The sequence below is a fragment of the Callithrix jacchus genome, chromosome 12 (genome assembly GCF_049354715.1).
Source record: "Callithrix jacchus isolate 240 chromosome 12, calJac240_pri, whole genome shotgun sequence".
Taxonomy (NCBI): domain Eukaryota; kingdom Metazoa; phylum Chordata; class Mammalia; order Primates; family Cebidae; genus Callithrix; species Callithrix jacchus.
Window position 1 is genome coordinate 93,927,959 of NC_133513.1, and position 17,323 is coordinate 93,945,281.

At 47.2% G+C, this 17,323-nt stretch overlaps 2 protein-coding genes across 7 annotated transcripts in view; one reads left to right on the plus strand and one right to left on the minus strand.

Annotated features, from left to right (window-relative positions):
* The window catches only part of SEMA4G (semaphorin 4G), a 45,105-nt gene extending 31,512 nt beyond the window's left edge, over positions 1-13,593 (plus strand). The window contains exons 13-15 of the mRNA XM_078346283.1: positions 905-1,080; positions 1,253-1,314; positions 13,106-13,593. Of these exons, the coding sequence (XP_078202409.1) occupies positions 905-1,080; positions 1,253-1,314; positions 13,106-13,593 (726 nt within the window). The remainder of the gene's footprint in view (positions 1-904; positions 1,081-1,252; positions 1,315-13,105) is intronic.
* On the minus strand, positions 94-17,310 carry LOC103791261 (large ribosomal subunit protein mL43). Of its 6 annotated transcripts, XR_013525085.1 has the most exons (6): positions 17,126-17,310; positions 16,874-16,980; positions 16,482-16,750; positions 13,552-13,614; positions 11,867-11,986; positions 1,481-1,629 (listed from the first exon to the last, which is right to left on the minus strand). XR_013525085.1 is itself a non-coding variant. In XM_078346296.1 (4 exons), exons 1-3 carry the CDS (start codon positions 17,254-17,256, stop codon positions 16,509-16,511), a joined length of 480 nt encoding a protein of 159 aa, XP_078202422.1. In that variant the 5' UTR covers positions 17,257-17,310; the 3' UTR covers positions 1,481-1,629; positions 16,482-16,508. The 6 variants fall into 6 exon arrangements, 2 of the variants coding, with proteins under 2 accessions (XP_078202422.1, XP_035124709.2); XR_013525083.1 differs by lacking the exons at positions 1,481-1,629; positions 11,867-11,986 and adding an exon at positions 94-167; XR_013525084.1 differs by lacking the exon at positions 11,867-11,986.
* Positions 17,311-17,323: the final 13 nt, after the last annotated feature.

Here is a 17,323-nt window from a genome sequence, read left to right on the forward strand (position 1 = left end):
CAGTCTGGATGCTGATACCTCAAGCCGTACACACTTCTATGCAGTCTTCACGCTGAGCACACAGTGGTCAGTGCAGGGACCATGGGGAGGCAGGGAACTGGGGACAGCATAGGCGCTGGAGCAGAGGTCAATGAGGATGAGAGAGGATCCACTGTGGGGAGGTCCAGCTGCAAAGTGAGAATTTTAAGCACATCAAGCTAGGCTAGAACCAGGGAACGAATACAGTGGTCCACTGACTCTACAGGAGAGGCCCTTGGGACTACAGCTGGGGTTGGCCGGGGTAACAGCAAGCTTCAGGCTGAGCATGGGTCAGGGGGCCGGCTTGACTCCATGTAATTCGCCCCCCTACCCTATGTCCCATTCCTAGGAAGACCCTGGAGGCCTCAGCCATTTGCCGCTATGACCTGGCCGAGATGCAGGCTGTCTTTGCAGGACCCTATATGGAATACCAGGATGGTTCCCGGCGTTGGGGTCGCTATGAGGGTGGGGTGCCTGAGCCCCGGCCTGGCTCGGTGAGTCCAGGCCTGGGGCCAGTGCTGAGTAGACAGAGCCCAGGGAAGGGCCACAGGGTCTGGGCTTGTGGAGAGGGCAGGCAGGTGGTAGGGTCCCGAGGTTCATCACCCCCATCCCCACCCCAGCGCATCAGATTCATTGCGCAACCAAGGCTACAACTCATCGCAAGCCTTCCCATCCCTGGTCCTGGACTTTGTAAAGTTGCATCCACTGATGGCTCGGCCCATTGTGCCCACATGTGGACGGCCCCTGCTGCTGAAGTGCAACATATAATCCCCTTAATATAGCCTTGCTGAAACAGGAGGAGGGAGTGGGGAGGTTGGGCAGAGGCTGGGGGTCTGTAAGTATGAGTAGGGGGCGTGGCCAATCAACTGTCCTATCTGGCTCCCAGCACAGCCTCTACGTGGGGGCTCCTAGCGGAGTCATCCAACTACCACTCTCCAGCTGCATCTGCTACCGATCCTTCTATGACTGCATCTTGGCCCGGGACCCCTACTGTGGCTGGGACCCTGGCACTCAGGCCTGTGTGACAGCCACCACCGCAGCTAACAGGTCCCAGGGTAGCAGGTGGGAAGTGGTGAGGGGTGAGAACCACATGTGGCCTGAGTGGAGGAGAGAAGGCCTGACGGCTACTGGGGGAGAACGGGGGCTAGTTATTGCTAACAGACCTAACCACCCTTTCACTGGGAAACTGAAACCCAGTGCTCCTTATTCATGAAAGCTGATCTTCTGTCCCCAGGACACCACTGATACAGGACATAGAGAGAGGAAATCGAGGCTGTGAGAGCAGCAGGGATACAGGTAAGTGACTCACACACAAGTGTGGGTCTAGTCGAGCAGCCTGTCCTTTTTGCCATTCACTGTCCTTTGTATGTGCATGTTTGTATCTGAATGGCTGTGGCTATGTGCATTTGGTAAGGATGACCCAAACACAGATCCTGGCACAGAGCGATGCTCAACAAACATTTGCTGCCCAAATGAATTATAAATGAGGAAACACATTCAAGATGTGACATGTCTTGTCACCTCTGGAGCTTTCAGCCAAGTGGCGGATGACAAGGGTTCAGGAGGGTAATGGGTATTTCCCCATGGAAGTTCAGATGACTGAGCTGATACCTGAAGAAAGAACAAAAGTTGATCAGCATAGCTAAGATGTATTAAATGCTTACTGTGGGCCAGGCGTGGTGGCTCACAAGGTCAAGAGATCGCGACTATCCTGGTCAACAAGGTGAAACCCCGTCTCTAATAAAAATACAAAAATTAGCTGGGCATGGTGGTGCGCACCTGTAGTCCCAGCTACTCGGGAGGCTGAGGCAGGAGAATTGCTTGAACCCAGGAGGCAGAGGTTGTGGTAAGCCAAGATCATGTCACTGCACTCCAGTCTGGGTAACAACAGCGAAACTCCGTCTCAAAAAAAAACGTTGAGGAGGAAAAAGAAGATGGCGCAGCAGGAGCAACTGATGATTGCAGCTCTCAGTGAAGACGCAGAGGGTGAGTGCAAGCTGCATTTCCAGACGGATCTTTGTTGCCCACAGAATGGGGAAATTCCCAGATGTAGAAGAGAGACGGGATGCCAGTGCAGCTGTTTTGGCTGGCATGGCCGTTTCGGCCGGCGCCACAGCACAGCGGCACTCCGCACAAAACACACTGGTCTGGGTGCCCTGTTAAACCGGCAATCTGAGATTTGGGAGGGCAGATTAGCATATCCATCTGATTAAACGAGACTCCCCTTCTCTCCTGATTCCCAGGAGATTCCCAGGAAGTGACATTTGAGGCGGTGCAGTGGGTCGCTGCACCAGATCCCAGTGCCCTATTAGCAGGTGACTGAAACACCTGGGAGAGAGTCAAGCGTTCAACTTAAAAAAAATAAAAAGGGCTCTGAGGCAGGGAGCCAGGTGATCAGGCTAGGTGGTTCCCACACCCACAGGGACAAACAAAACGACAATTCAAAACGCTCGGGATTGAGAGTTTCACTGCGGGCACAGCTGAACCCAGGACAATGCAGCTCAGTGGGGGAGGGGCGTCCGCCATTACCAAGGCATTCTGCCCCTATTGAGCAGCCTGCCGTTGCCAAGGTAACCCGCCATGAGAGAGAGACTCCACCAACAGGGCGGAGCCCACGGCAACAGGGCGGAGCCCACAGCAACAGGGCGGAGCCCATGGCAACAGGGCGGAGCCTGGCAGGCAAATAGTGACTAGACTGCCTCCTAGCTGGGCAGGACAGTGCAACGGATACTCATAAAGAAAGCCCTAACTCCCCGAGACAGAGCATCTGAGGAAAAAAAGGGGTTTTATGAGTTCTGCTGCAGCAGACTTAAACGTACCTGCCTAACAGACCTGAATGATCAATGGAGCTCACAGCTCAGCACTTGAGCTCCTTTTTTTTTTTTTTTTTTGGAATAGTGAGGCAGAGGTCAGGGGCAAATGGAGAGCATTCCTCAGACCCACCTGTTTCTTTTTTATTTTTTCTTTGAGCATTTCTTATAGAGCATTTCTGTAATATTCTAGGTGAGAAGGCTAATGTAAAGTAAACTGAGCGAGGATGCTGCCGTCTGGGGAGGTGAGATGTTGCATGTTTGGTGATACGTTTGGATTGTCAGTGAATTGATATTTAGACTTGATAGATATATGAATGAAATTCAAGTACTCCACACATTAATGTCAGCAGTAGAAACATATGGTTCCATAATGAAATGAAATAGAGATGTTTCTCACACTAATTACATTAGCAAGATGAAAAATGATTAAAAGCTTCAGGGACTGAGGTTTCTTTTTTTTTTTTTTTTAAGGGAGAAAGAGAAAGAAAAAGAGGGAAAAAGGAGGAAAAAAGAGGGAAAAAGAGAAAAAGAGGGAAAAAGAAATATTACTTCATTCCTAAAATGGGTATCAATAATGGCCAATCAATATTTTGTGTGTTTAAAGGGGATAATGTATATTTTGTGGATTTAAAATGGAGAGCTCTATTGAGTTTATTTGTTCTGGTTCTGAGTTCAAGTCCTGGATATCGTTATCAATTTTCTGTCTTGTTGAATCTAAATCTCATTATGGGTCTTATGTATCTGGGTGTTAAGATCTCTTACCCTTGTATCCTTGTAGCTTTGAAATCTATTTTATTAATTGTGAGAATTGCAACTCCTGCTTTTTATTTATTTGTTTTTGCTCTCCATTTGGTTGGTAAGTTTTTTTCCAACCCTTTAAGTCTTTGTATATCTTTAGATATACTGTTAGATTTTGTCTGTATCTTTTGATTGGGGGATTTAGTCGATTTAAATTTAGGGTTACTGCCATTTGATATTAACTGGCTATTTTATCCTTTCATTGATGTAAATTCTTCTTTATGTTAACGCTCTTTACTTTTTGGTATATTTTAGAATACGGGTTGTTCCTTTCTATGTATAATACTTCTTTTAGAAGTTCTTGTAAAGCAGGCCTGGTGGTAGTAAAATCTCTAAGTACTTGCTTGTTCCTGAAAGATTTTATTTTTCCTTCAATTGTAAAGCTTAAATTGGCAGGATATGAAATTCTGGGCTGCAAGTTCTGTTCTTTAAGTATATTGAATATTGGCCCCCACTCTCTTCTAGCTTGTAGGGTTTCCACTGAGAGATCTGCTGTAAGCCTAATAGGCTTCCCTTTATGGGTAACCTGATCTTTCCCTCTGGCTGCCCTTAAAATTTTCTCCTTCGTTTCGATCCTGGTGAATCTAACGATTATGTGCCTTGGGGTTGGTCTTCTTGAGGAATATCTTTGTGGTGTTCTCTGTATGCCTGGGGTTGAATAGTGTCCTGCTTTGCTAAGTTGGGAAAATTTTCCTGGATAGTGTCCTGAAAAGTATTTTCCAGCTTGAATTCATTCTCTCCGTCACATTCATGTACACCGATCAAACGTATATTAGGTCTTTTCACATAGTCCCATATTGCTTGGAGACTTTGCTCATTCCTTTTTATCCTTTTTTCTCTATTCTTGTCTTGTCGTTTTATTTCATTAAGTTGGTCTTCGACCTCTGATATCCTTTCTTCTGCTTGGTCCATTCGGCTATTTAAGCTTGTACATATTTCACTAAGTTCTCGTGTTGTATTTTTCAACTCCATAAGTTCATTTGTATTCCTCTCTATATTGTCTATTCTTTTCATCATTTCATCGAACCTTTTTTCAAAGTTCTTAGTTTCTTTACATTGGGTTAGAACAAGTTCCTTTAACTCCCAGAAGTTTCTTATCATCCACCTTTTAAAGCCTACTTCAGATAATGGAACACAGTCCTTTTCCATCAGGACTTGTTCTGTTGCTGATGAGTCCTTTTCCATCAGAGCTTGTTCCGTTGCTGATGAGTCCTTTTCCATCAGGGCTTGTTCCGTTGCTGATGGGTTCTGATTTCGAGTATACTCGGCCTTCTTAGGCTGTTTTTTTCCCTTCATTGTAGATGAACCGCCTTTCTAATTAGGTTTCTGAGTCGACATCCAATTTATTGATTCCCAGTGCTGGGATCTGAGCAACCCACTGTGGCAGCCTAAATAGCAGCGATAAGACTGATGGTGCTCTTCTGCCCGGGAATCTCTGGTCTGGCTTCCCTCTTGAGTCCGCAACAAGCGGCTCTGACTTCCCGGAGCTTCGAACTCCGGTCAGTAGGGGAAGCAGTCCCATTTGCTCTGCATGAAGAGCTGCTGCGCCGAGACGCTGGCAAAACCACTGCGGTGGCCACAAGAGTCGCGCTGGCGACCCGTGGGGCTCCTCCACTGGGAATCAGCTGATCCGTGAGTGACGAAAATTCGTCTAAAAGTGTGGCGTCGTTCGTTCTGTGAGCTTTCACTGGGAGCTACAATCCCGAGCTGTTAGTGATCGGCCATCTTGGATCGGTCTCTTGAGCTCCTATAAAGTACAGACCGCCACCTCAAGCAGCTCACTGACCTCTGTATATCCAAATAGTCACCTCAAAAAGGACTGATCAGAATGACATTTGGTGGGCATCATTCTGGGACAAAGATAGCGGAAGAAGAAACTGGTAGCATCCCTCACTGTTCCGCAGCTGCTACAGGTGTACCCCGGACAAGCAGGGCCTGGAGTGGACCTCAGCAGTCCTACAGCAGAGGGGCTAGACTGTTAGAAGAAAAACTAAGTAACAGAAATACTTCATCATCAACAATCTGGGCATCCACTCAGAGACCCAACCGAAAAGTCAGCAACTACTCAGATGACAGGTGGATAAACCCATAAAGATGGGAAGAAACCAGCACAAAAAGAAGGAAAACACCCGAAACCAAAACACCTCGCCTCCTACAAAGGACCAAAACTCCTCACCAGCAAGAAAACAAAGCTGGATGGGGAATGTGTCTGATGAAATGACGGAATCAGACTTCAGAAGGTGGGTAATGAGAAACTTCCATGAGCTAAAAGAACATGTTCTAAATCAATGCCAAGAAACTAAGAACCTTGAAAAAAGATTTGAGGAAATGATAACAAGAATGGACAACTTAGAGAGGAATATGAATGAATTGAAGGAGCTGAAAAACACACACGCGAAGCATGCACAAGTTTTAACAGCCGAATTAACCAAGCAGAAGAAAGAATATCAGAAGTTGAAGATCAACTCAATGAAATAAAACGAGAAACCAAGATTAGAGAAAAAAGCGCAAAAAGGAATGAACAAAGTCTCCAAGAAATGTGGGACTATGTGAAGAGACCTAACCTACGTTTGATAGGTGTACCAGAATGTGACGAAGAGAATGAATACAAGCTGGAAAATACTCTTCAGGATATTATCCAGGAAAATTTCCCCAACCTAGCAAGGCAGGCCAATATTCAAGTCCAGGAAATACAGAGAACACCACAAAGATATTCCGCAAGAAGAGCAACCCCAAGGCACATAATCGTCAGATTCACCAGGGTTGAAATGAAGGAGAAAATACTAAGGGCAGCCAGAGAGAAAGGTCGGGTCACCCACAAAGGGAAGCCCATCAGACTCACAGCAGATCTCTCGGCAGAAACTCTGCAAGCCAGAAGAGAGTGGGGGCCAATATTCAACATCCTTAAAGAAAAGAGCTTTCAACCCAGAATTTCCTATCCAGCCAAACTGAGCTTCATAAGTAAAGGAAAAATAAAATCCTTTGCGAAGAAGCAAGTACTCAGATTTTGTCACCACCAGGCCTGCTTTACAAGAGCTCCTGAAAGAGGCACTACACATAGAAAGGAACAACCAGCACCAGCCATTCCAAAAACATACCAAATGCTAAAGAGCATAAACAAAATGAAGAATCTGCATCAACTAACAGGCAAAACAGCCAGCTAGCATCAAAATGGCAGTATCAAACTCACACATAACAATATTAACCCTAAATGTAAATCGGCTGAATGCACCAATCAAAAGACACAGGCTGGTAAATTGGATAAAAAACCAAAACCCATCGGTGTACTGTACCCAGGAAACCCATCTCACATGCAAGGATACACAAAGGCTCAAAATAAAGGGATGGAGGAAGATTTACCAAGCAAATGGAGAGCAAAAAAAAAAAAAAAAAAGCAGAAGTCGCAATTCTCATCTCTGATAAAATAGACTTTAAAGCAACAAAGATCAAAAGAGACAAAGAAGGACATTATGGTAAAGGGATATGGTAAAAGGATCGATACAACAAGAAGAGCTAATGATCCTAAATATATATGGACCCAATACAGGAGCACCCAGATATATAAGGCAAGTTCTTAATGACTTACAAAGAGACTTAGACTCCCACACAATAATAGTGGGAGACTTTAACACTCCACTGTCAATATTAGACAGATCAACCAGACAGAAAATTAACAAGGATATCCAGGGCTTGAATTCAGACCTGGAACAAGCAAACCTGATAGACATTTACAGAACTCTCCACCCCAAAACCACAGAATATACATTCTTCTCAGTACCACATCACATCTACTCTAAAATTGACCACATAATTGGAAGTAAAGCGCTCCTCAGCAAATGTAAAACAACTGAAATCATAACAAACAGTCTCTCAAACCATAGTGCAATCAAGTTAGAACTCAGAATTCAGAAACTAACTCAGAACTGCACAGCTTCATGGAAACTGAACAACTGGCTCTTGAATGTTGACTGGATAAACAATGAAATAAAGGCAGAAATAAAGTTCTTTGAAACCAACGAGAACAAAGACACAACATACCAGAATCTCTGGACACATTTAAAGCAGTCTCCAGAGGAAAATATATAGCAATAAGTGCCCCTATGAGAAGAGTGGAGAGATCCAAAATTGACACCCTATCGTCAAAATTGAAAGAGACATGAAAAACACTTCAAAAAATCAATAAATCCAAGAGCTGGTTTTTTGAAAAGATCAACAAAATAGACAGACCACTAGCCAGATTGATTAAAAAGAAAAGAGAGAACAACCAAATAGATGCAATAAAAAATGATAAAGGGGAAATCACCACAGATTCCAGAGAAATTCAAACCATCATCAGAGAATATTACAAAAAACTCTATGCACATAGACTAGTAAACCTGGAAGAAATGGATAAATTCCTGGACACCCGTGTCCTCCCAAGCCTAAAGCAGGAAGTCAAAACTATAAATAGACCAATAACAAGGTCTGAAGTCAAGGCAGCAATTAAGAGCCTACCACACAAAAAAAGCCCAGGTCCAGATGGGTTCACAGCCGAATTCTACCAGACACACAAAGAGGAGCTGGTACCATTCCTTCTGAAACAATTCCAAATAATCCATTAAAAGGGAATCCTTCCCAAATCATTTTATGAGACCAACATCATCCTGATACCAAAACCCGGCAGAGACTCAATATGAAAAGAAAACTTCAGACCAATATCCGTGATGAACACAGATGCAAAAATCTTCAATAAAATACAGGCAAGCCGATTGCAACAGCACATCAAAAAACTTATCCATCATGATCAAGTAGGATTCATCCCGGGGATGCAAGGCTGGTTCAACATACGCAAGTCTATAAACGTAATTCACCACATAAACAGAACCAAAACCAAAAACCACATGATTATCTCAATTGACGCAGAGAAGGCATTTGACAAAATTCAACAGCCCTTTATGCTAAAAACCCTCAATAAACTCGGTATTGACAAAACATATCTCAAAGTAATAAAAGCTATTTATGACAAACCAACAGCCAATATCATACTGAATGGGCAAAAACTGGAAGCATTCCCTTTGAAATCCGGCACTAGACAAGGATGCCCTCTTTCACCACTCCTATTCAATATAGTACTGGAAGTTCTAGCCAGAGCAATCAGGCAAGAAAAAGAAATAAAGGGTATTCAAATAGGAAAGGTGGAAGCCAAATTTTCTCTATTTGCAGATGACATGATAGTATACCTAGAAGACCCCACCACCTCAGCCCAAAAACTCCTGAAACTGATAAGCAACTTCAGCAGTCTCAGGATATAAAATCAATGTGCAAAAATCACAAGCATTCCTATACACCAATAACAGATTTAAAGAGAGCCAAATCAAGAACAAACTGGCATTCACAATTGCTACAAAGAGAATAAAATACCTAGGAATACAACTTACAAGGAACGTAAGGGACCTCTTCAAGGAAAACTACAAACCACTGCTCAACGAAATAAGAGAGGAGACAAACAGATGGAGAAACATTCCATGTTCATGGTTAGGAAGAATCAATATCGTGAAAATGGCTAAACTGCCCAAAGTAATTTACAGAATCAACGCTATCCCCATCAAGCTACCATTGATTTTCTTCACAGAACTGGACAAAACCACCATGAACTTCATATGGAACCAAAAGAGAGCCCGCATAGCCAAGTCAATTCTAAGCAAAAGAATACAGCAGGAGGCATCACACTTCTGGACTTCAAACTATACTACAAGGCTACAGTAATCAAAACAGCATGGTACTGGTACCAAAACAGAGATATAGACCAATGGAATAGAACAGAGGCATCGGAGGCAACACAACATATCTACAACCATACAATCTTTGATAAACCTGACAAAAACAAGCAATGGGGAAAGGATTCCCTGTTCAATAAATGGTGTTGGGAAAACTGGCTAGCCATGTGCAGAAAGCAGAAACTGGACCCCTTCCTGACACCTTACACTAAAATTAACTCCAGATGGATTAAAGACTTAAACATAAGACCTGGCACCATAAAAACCCTAGAAGAAAATCTAGGCAAAACCATTCAGGACATAGGAGTAGGCAAAGGACTTCATGACCAAAACACCAAAAGCATTGGCAACAAAAGCCAAAATAGACAAATGGGACCTAATCAAACTCCAGTTTCTGCACGGCAAAAGAAACAGTCACTAGAGTGAATCGGCAACCAACAGAATGGGAAAAAATTTTTGCAGTTTACCCATCTGACAAAGGGCTGATATCCAGAATTTACAAAGAACTCAAACAGATTTACAGGAAAAAAACAAACAAGCCCATTCAAAAATGGGCAAAGGATATGAACACACACTTTACAAAAGAAGACATACGTGAAGCCAACAAACATATGAAAAAATGCTCATCATCACTGGTCATTAGAGAAATGCAAATCAAAACCACATTGAGATACCATCTCATGCCAGTTAGAATGGCGATCATTAAAAAATCTGGAGACAACAGATGCTGGAGAGGATGTGGAGAAATAGGAACACTTTTACACTGTTGGTGGGAGTGTAAATTAGTTCAACCATTGTGGAAGACAGCGTGGCGATTCCTCAAGGCCTTAGAAATAGAAATTCCATTTGACCCAGCAATCCCATTACTGGGTATATATCCAAAGGACTATAAATCATTCTACTATAAGGACACATGCACACGAATGTTCATTGCAGCACTGTTTACAATAGCAAAGACCTGGAACCAGCCCAAATGCCCATCGATGATAGACTGGATTGGGAAAATGTGGCACATATACACCATAAAATATTATGCAGCAATCAAAAATGATGAGTTCTTGTTCTTTGTAGGGACATGGATGAATCTGGAGAACATCATTCTCAGCAAACTGACACAAGAACAGAAAATGAAATACCGCATATTCTCACTCATAGGCGGGTGATGAAAATGAGAACACATGGACACAGGGAAGGGAGTACTACACACTGGGGTCTATTGGGTGGAATAGGGGAGGGACAGTGGGGTGGGGGAGCCGGGGAGGGATAGCCTGGGGAGAAATGCCAAATGTGGGTGAAGGGGAGGAAGGCAGCAAAACACACTGCCATGTGTGTACCTATGCAACTGTCTTGCATGTTCTGCACATGTACCCCAAAACCTAAAATGCAATAAAAAAAAAATGTTTACTGTGTGCTAGGAACTGGTCTAAATACTTCTATGCATGATGTCATTTACCCTCACAGCATTTTTTTTTTTTTTTTTTTGAGACGGAGTTTCGCTCTTGTTACCCAAACTGGAGTGCAATGACACGATCTTGGCTCAATGCAACCTCCGCCTCCTGGGTTCAGGCAATTCTCCTGCCTCAGGCTCCTGAGGAGCTGGGATTATAGGCACGAGCCACCACGCCCAGTTAATTTTTTGTATGTTTAGTAGAGACGGGGTTTCACCATGTTGACCAGGATGGTCTCGATCTCTTGACCTCGTGATCCACCTACCTCAGCCTCCCAAGGTGCTGGGATTACAGGCGTGAGCCACCGCACCGCATTCTTATGAGAAAGGTGCCATTATTATTATCCCCATGAGGGTCCTCCCTGAGGCCCACTGAGTATAAGTAAATTGCTCAAACTTATTCAGCTGTTAAGAAACTGGGCCAGAATTCAAACCTGGCCAGGTACGGTGGCTCACACCTGTAATCCTAGTACTTTGGGAGACCGAGATGGGCGGATTGCTTGAGCCCAGGAATTAGAGACCAGCCTGGGCAACATGGCAAAACCCTATCTCTGCCAAAAGTACAAAAACTAGCTAGGTGTGAGACACAGGTCTATAGTCCCAGCTACTTGAAAAGCTGAGGTGGGAGGATTGCTTGAGCCTGGGAGGTGGAGGTTGCAGTGAGCTGAAATCGCACCATTGCACACCAGCCTGGGTGACAGAGTGAGACCTCATCTCAAAAAAAAAAAAAAAAAAAAAAGAATTCAAACCTGACCCCAAGCAGTCTGACTTGACTTTGTGCTTCTGGTCACTATACTATGCTATCTCCCACAAGTTAGCCAGGCAAGAAGAGGACATATGGTAGTGGGGTGACATGCAAGCAGAGGGAACAGCAGGCAGAGGGAGCCTGACATGTTTTAATGGCAGGAGAATAGGCTGGACAAGCGGGCAGAGACCATGTTGAAGGTTTTACTCTTTATCCAAAAAGCAATAGGAAACCTCTGAAGAGTTCTAGGCTGGAGAGTAGCAAGATCAGATCTGTGTTTTTAAAATACCTCTCAGGCCAGGCGCCGGTGGCTCACGCCTGTAATCCCAGCACTTTGGGAGGCCGAGTTGGGCAGATCACAAGGTAAGGAGTTCAAGACCAGCCTGGCCAATACTGTGAAACCGTGTCTCTACAAAAAGACAAAAATTAGCCAGGCATGGTGACACACACGTGTAGTCCAAGCTACTTGGGAGGCTGAGGAAGGAGCATCGCTTGAACCCAGGAAGTGGAGGTTGCAGCAAGCTGAGACTGCAACACTGCACTCCATCCTGGGCGACAGAGTGAGTCTCCATCTCAAATAAATAAATAAAATAAAATACCTCACATGCAGAATAAATTACATGAGACCAGAATGGGCTAGCAGTCATGCAAGGAGAGAAATCAACAGGTCTAAGACAGATGCAGGAAATGGAATCATAGTGAGAGTTAGATACAAAGATGAAGAAGGGCTGCACACAGTGGCTCACACCTATAATCCCAGCACTTTGGGAGGCTGAGGTGGGTGGGTCACTTGAGGTCAGGAGTTCGAGACCAGCCTGGCCGACATGGTGAAACCCCATTTTTACTAAAAATACAAAAACTAGCCGGGCATGGTGGCACATGCCTGTAATCCCAGCTACTCAGGAGGCTGAGGCAGGAGAATCGCTTGGACCAGGCAGGCAGAGATTGTAGTGAGCCACGATCATGTCACTGCACTCCAGCCTGGGCAACAGAATGAGACTCCATCTCAAAAAAAAAAAAAAAAAAAAAAAAACCAAAGGAAAAAGAGAAGGGAGACTCCCAGGAGTTTCTGACTTAAGCAACTGTGTGGCTGGTGGTGCCATTCATAGTGGTAGCAACTCAAGGAAAGGACCCAGTGTAGTTTGGGAGAAAAGCTTTGGCCTTTCAGGCGCCCAAGAGACCTCATGTGGAGATGCCCAGCACCTGGTAGATATCCAAGTCTGGCACTCACGAGAGAAGTCTGAGGTAGAGATTAGGAGTTACTGGCAGATGGCAGAAACTGAAACCACAGGAGAGGATGAGAACATGGAGAGAGCATGGAAAAGGGCCCAAGGCACTGCCTGCTTCCTGGGAAGGGCCAGCGTGAACCTTATGTGGAAGCATGAGCACAGAGCCTTGGTCAGCTGTCACTGTGATTCTGGGTTCTGTGCTTGGTGCCGGGGACTTGGCAGTGCACACACAGTCTGGGTTGCCATCTCCAATCCCTTCCTGGGCTGGGCCGGTACTGACCTCTCCCCATCCCCCACAGGGCCACCACCACCACTGAAGACCCGCTCTGTGCTCCGGGATGATGATGTCCTCTTGCCCTGTGACCAGCCATCAAACCTGGCCCGAGCCTTGTGGCTGTTCAATGGGAGCATGGGCCTGAGCGACGGGCAGGGTGGCTACCGTGTGGGCGTGGATGGGCTGCTGGTGACAGATGCACAGCCTGAGCACAGTGGCATGTATGGCTGCTATGCTGAGGAAAATGGCCTCCACACCCTGCTGGCCTCCTATAGCCTCACAGTCCGGCCAGCCACTCCTGCCCCAGCTCCGCAAATCCCTGCCACAGCTGGGGCAGAGCTGGCAGCTGTGACTGCTCTATGTGCTCACCATTGCCGCACTTGGTGGCCTCTGCCTCATTCCTGGCCTCTTCCCTCCTCTATGTGGCCTGTCTGCGGGAAGGCAGACGAGGGCGCCGACGGAAATACTCACTGGGTAGGGCCAGCCGGGCAGGAGGATCTGCTGTGCAGCTAAAGACAGTCTCAGGCCAGTGTCCTGGAGAGGAAGATGAGGGTGATGATGAGGAGGGGGCTGAGGGCCTGGAAGGCAGCTGTCTCCAGATCATCCCTGGAGAGGGAGCCTGAGGCCCAGTTCCACGGCCTCCACCGCCCCCACCGCCACCTGCTGAGCTGACCAATGGCCTGGTGGCACTGCCCAGCTGGCTGCAAAGGGCGAATAGCAATAGCTACATGCTCCTGAGGCAGAGCAACAGTGGAGTACCAGCAGGGCCCTGCTCCTTCGCCGAGGAACTCAGTCGCATCCTGGAGAAAAGGAAGCACATGCAGCTCATAGAGCAGCTAGATGAGAGCTCCATCTGAGCCCAGCCTCCAGAACAAATGCTCTTCCAAGCCAGCCCGCCTGTCCCAGGCTGGGCCACTGCGTCCCTAACACAGCCACCAGAACTTCATTCCCCCCACTCCATGCCCTCCTCCCAACTTTTTGATGTCCTTGTAGGGCTGGCCAGTCAGGCCCAGCCAAAGCCCCCTCCTCAGTTTCCACAGACCCACATGTGAGCAGCCCAGGCCCATCGGTGCTCCTCAGAGGTAGGTGTTCCCTCAGGACCAGGTGCCCTGCAGACCCAGAGCCAGTTCCTAGCCCCTTAACCTAAACACTTAGAGGAGAGGACTCCATCCTCCTGTTCCATTCATCTGCCCAAACCCTTTCTCTTTCTCCCAGGCAAGGCTCTGCAGCTCCATATGGCCTGAATGTCACCACGCTCTGCATGGCCCTGTGTGCTGGATGGTCCTGAAACCAGACAAGACCTCTGCCAGCCACCTAAGCCCTGTATACATTCACAGGCACACGTGGAAGAATGTTTATCAGCTGGGCTGCAGTGCCCCCACCCTCACTTTCTCCTAGTGCATTCTTGTTTCATCCCTGCTTCTGGACTTGGGGTACCCTCCCAATTGCCACATCCTATCTGGTCCTCTTCCCCAACTCCAGCTCCATGTGGTGACCTCTTTGGCAAGAGCTTGGGAACGGGCCAGCCTAGGGAGGTAAGACTGCATCACTCCCCTCCTCTCCCTTCCAGTGCAGCCCTTGTGAATCAGCCTCCCCACTCTCCTTGGTCATTCTCAAGTGTTAAGAGACAGAGCCCCAGGCATGTCCCATCCCCGTGCACATGTGGTTTAACACATACCTGTGTCACACATGTGCTTACATTTCTACTCACACATACCTTTGAGCCTCCCCTTGCTGCCTCAGACCTATGTCTGTTGGATTTGGCCCATGGACATTTCAGAGGGAGATTTCCTTTCCCACTTAGCTGTCCTCACAGGCCCTTCCCTAGGATGGATGACCAACACTGCACTCAATTAACCAGCCTCTCTTTTGGGGGAATCAAGCTTTTTCTTCCCCTAGACTACAGCAGAGAAAGGGAGGAGAAATCTGATAAATCTGATGTCTCAACTGGCACATGAAGCCCGTTTTTGGAACTATGCAAAGGGCAGAGGCTGGGAGTTTGGATGCTTAGCTCCTACCCCTGTCCTACCTCACCGGGGCACTTTCCGGGTCCAAGGATTTCTGAAGTCTCTAGGCCCATATGGGACAATCAATCCTGACTGAGCTCCCCCATGCCCCTCAGGTGAGGATGACTGTTATTTTTGTAGCTGAGAACATGGAATCCCATGGGTTTTTACTGCCCGTCACCCAGCCTCTCCCACCTCCACCCCACAATGAATGTATTTATTGTGAGAATGGCTACACTTCTTTAGGAATGCCCCCACTTACCTGGGTGGAACAGGCATGTGACAGAGTGGGGAGCTCCTCCCCCTGCTGTTGGTTAATAAACACCCTCTTTCCCCACAGCTAGGAGCAGTCTGCTTCATCTAGATGGGCCCACCCCTGATCACCAGGGACAGGCTCAAGCCTATACAGAAGGTGCTACAGTGATGTCTGCCTCCAGGGTTGGCCCTGCTCCCCTAATACAACTATTTGCAGAGGAAACTGGGATATTCAGTTTCCATCTTGACTCCTTGGCAGGCACACAGGCCCTTTTATTAAGATTCACACTATTCATTAATTATGGTATTAGGACATGGCAAGAAAAGCAGTTCAAGAATTCTTACAAGGGTTTCTAGATTTTTATTTCCTCTCATTTCTCCACCATCTTCCTCTTTAAAAACAAAACACAATAAAACTAAGCCTAGAAAATACTCACTAGTCAGCCTTCCTGCCCTTCCCCATGGTTCTCAGCACCCCCACCAGCTGGCTCAAGGGACACAGATGTTATTTCTGCACAGAGAGGGGCCCTGGGGGAAGGAGGTGTATAGCTAAGACCAGAGAGAGCTTGTTACCCAGGGCTTGGGCTGAGAATCACTCCCTTCTCCCATTCAGGGTCAGGCCTATATTAAACACATGGCCTTTGAAACTAACCACCCTGAGGGTTGTTATATGTTCTGCGTGGATTTTTAAACAATGAAATTTGGGGCCTGGGCTTAACATATGCACACATTTTGAAGTAAGACCTGAAATGACCTTGGGTAAGTTTATTAACCTAGGTTTTATAAATCCTTAAACAAACATTCACACAGATATAAAGTGCCTAGCCCATCAGAGCAGAGAAGAGCTCTGTGTAGGTCACTTGTACCAATAAGATATCAGGGATTCTTCAGAAGCCAGCCTTGAAACTTCTCATTGTGTTTTGAGATCATTATTATCAATTTGGACTTCAAAAACAAGGGCCCTGTAAAACCCTTGAAGTCTTCCTCATCTCAGGTTTTAGCGATGTCACTTGGATAAAAATTAAGGGTTCACAAAGGTCACTGCCCCCAGAAGCAGGCCCTGGAAATAGATAGGCAGCTCTTCTTTATCCCAAGCAGAACCTGTGTCAGCTTCCCCACTGATGGGTTCCATTTGTCTACCTGGGGTTGGAGTTGGTGGGCAACTCTTCACTGTGCTTGCAGCTGGGCTGAGGCAGGATCCTGGACCTCTCGGGGGCGTCGCCCGTGGAACGTGGTCGATTTGTTGGTAAAGGGGTGCCACTGGCCCTGGATGCTAGGGTTGTCGGTGTGGAAGGGCTTGCGGATGCGGATCACATCCAAGCCCGACTGGTTGGCCAGCTTCTGCACCAGCGTCGAGATCTCCTCGACCGACTTGCAGTGGATGCTCTCCTCGCGCACAGCCCCGTTAACTGGCAGGAGACAGGCGAAAGCGGGTGAGTGAGCGGAAAGCTGGCCGGTGCGGCCAGGCGAGAGGGAAGCTAGCCGGCCGAGCTCCCGATCCCGCTCTCCAGCTTGAGCGTGGCCCCACTCACGGTATTCCGCCACTATTCTGGGCACGCAGCACGGACGCGAGTTCACATATATTACGACCCCTGGGTTCCGTCGGGCGAAGTCGATCACCTCCCGTTCCACGAACTCCCTAAGGGACCCGGGAGAGTGAGCAGTAAGACTCCTAACCCGGGTCGACCTACCCGGGAGTCGTCGCCACCCCCACCCCCACCCCCACCCCCAGCCCCAGCCCCGGCCCCGGCCCCGCCCGCGCCCGCGTACTTCCCTTGGCTCACCTGGCGCCGCGAGACGAGGGGCCGTCACGGCTGACACTGAAGCTCAGACGCTGCAGCTGCTGCACGTAGCGACCCAGTCCGTTGTGGAGAACACTGGCCAAGAAGCGGCTCGGAGTCCCGCGCGCAGTCATAGCTAGTGCTAAGAGGCAGCGGAGTCCAAGCGGCGAGAGAGGGCGGGACTAAACGTCGAGACTTCCG

Bases quoted from the DNA above. Each gene is read 5' to 3' on its own strand.
- LOC103791261 (XM_078346296.1), bottom strand. From the start codon at position 17,256: ATGACTGCGCGCGGGACTCCGAGCCGCTTCTTGGCCAGTGTTCTCCAC. The intron at 16,981-17,125 runs GTGAGCCAAGGG...CGGGTCCCTTAG, and splicing joins CCCTCGTCTCGCGGCGCCAG to GGAGTTCGTGGAACGGGAGG. The intron at 16,751-16,873 runs GTGAGTGGGGCC...GTCTCCTGCCAG, and splicing joins CAGAATAGTGGCGGAATACC to TTAACGGGGCTGTGCGCGAG.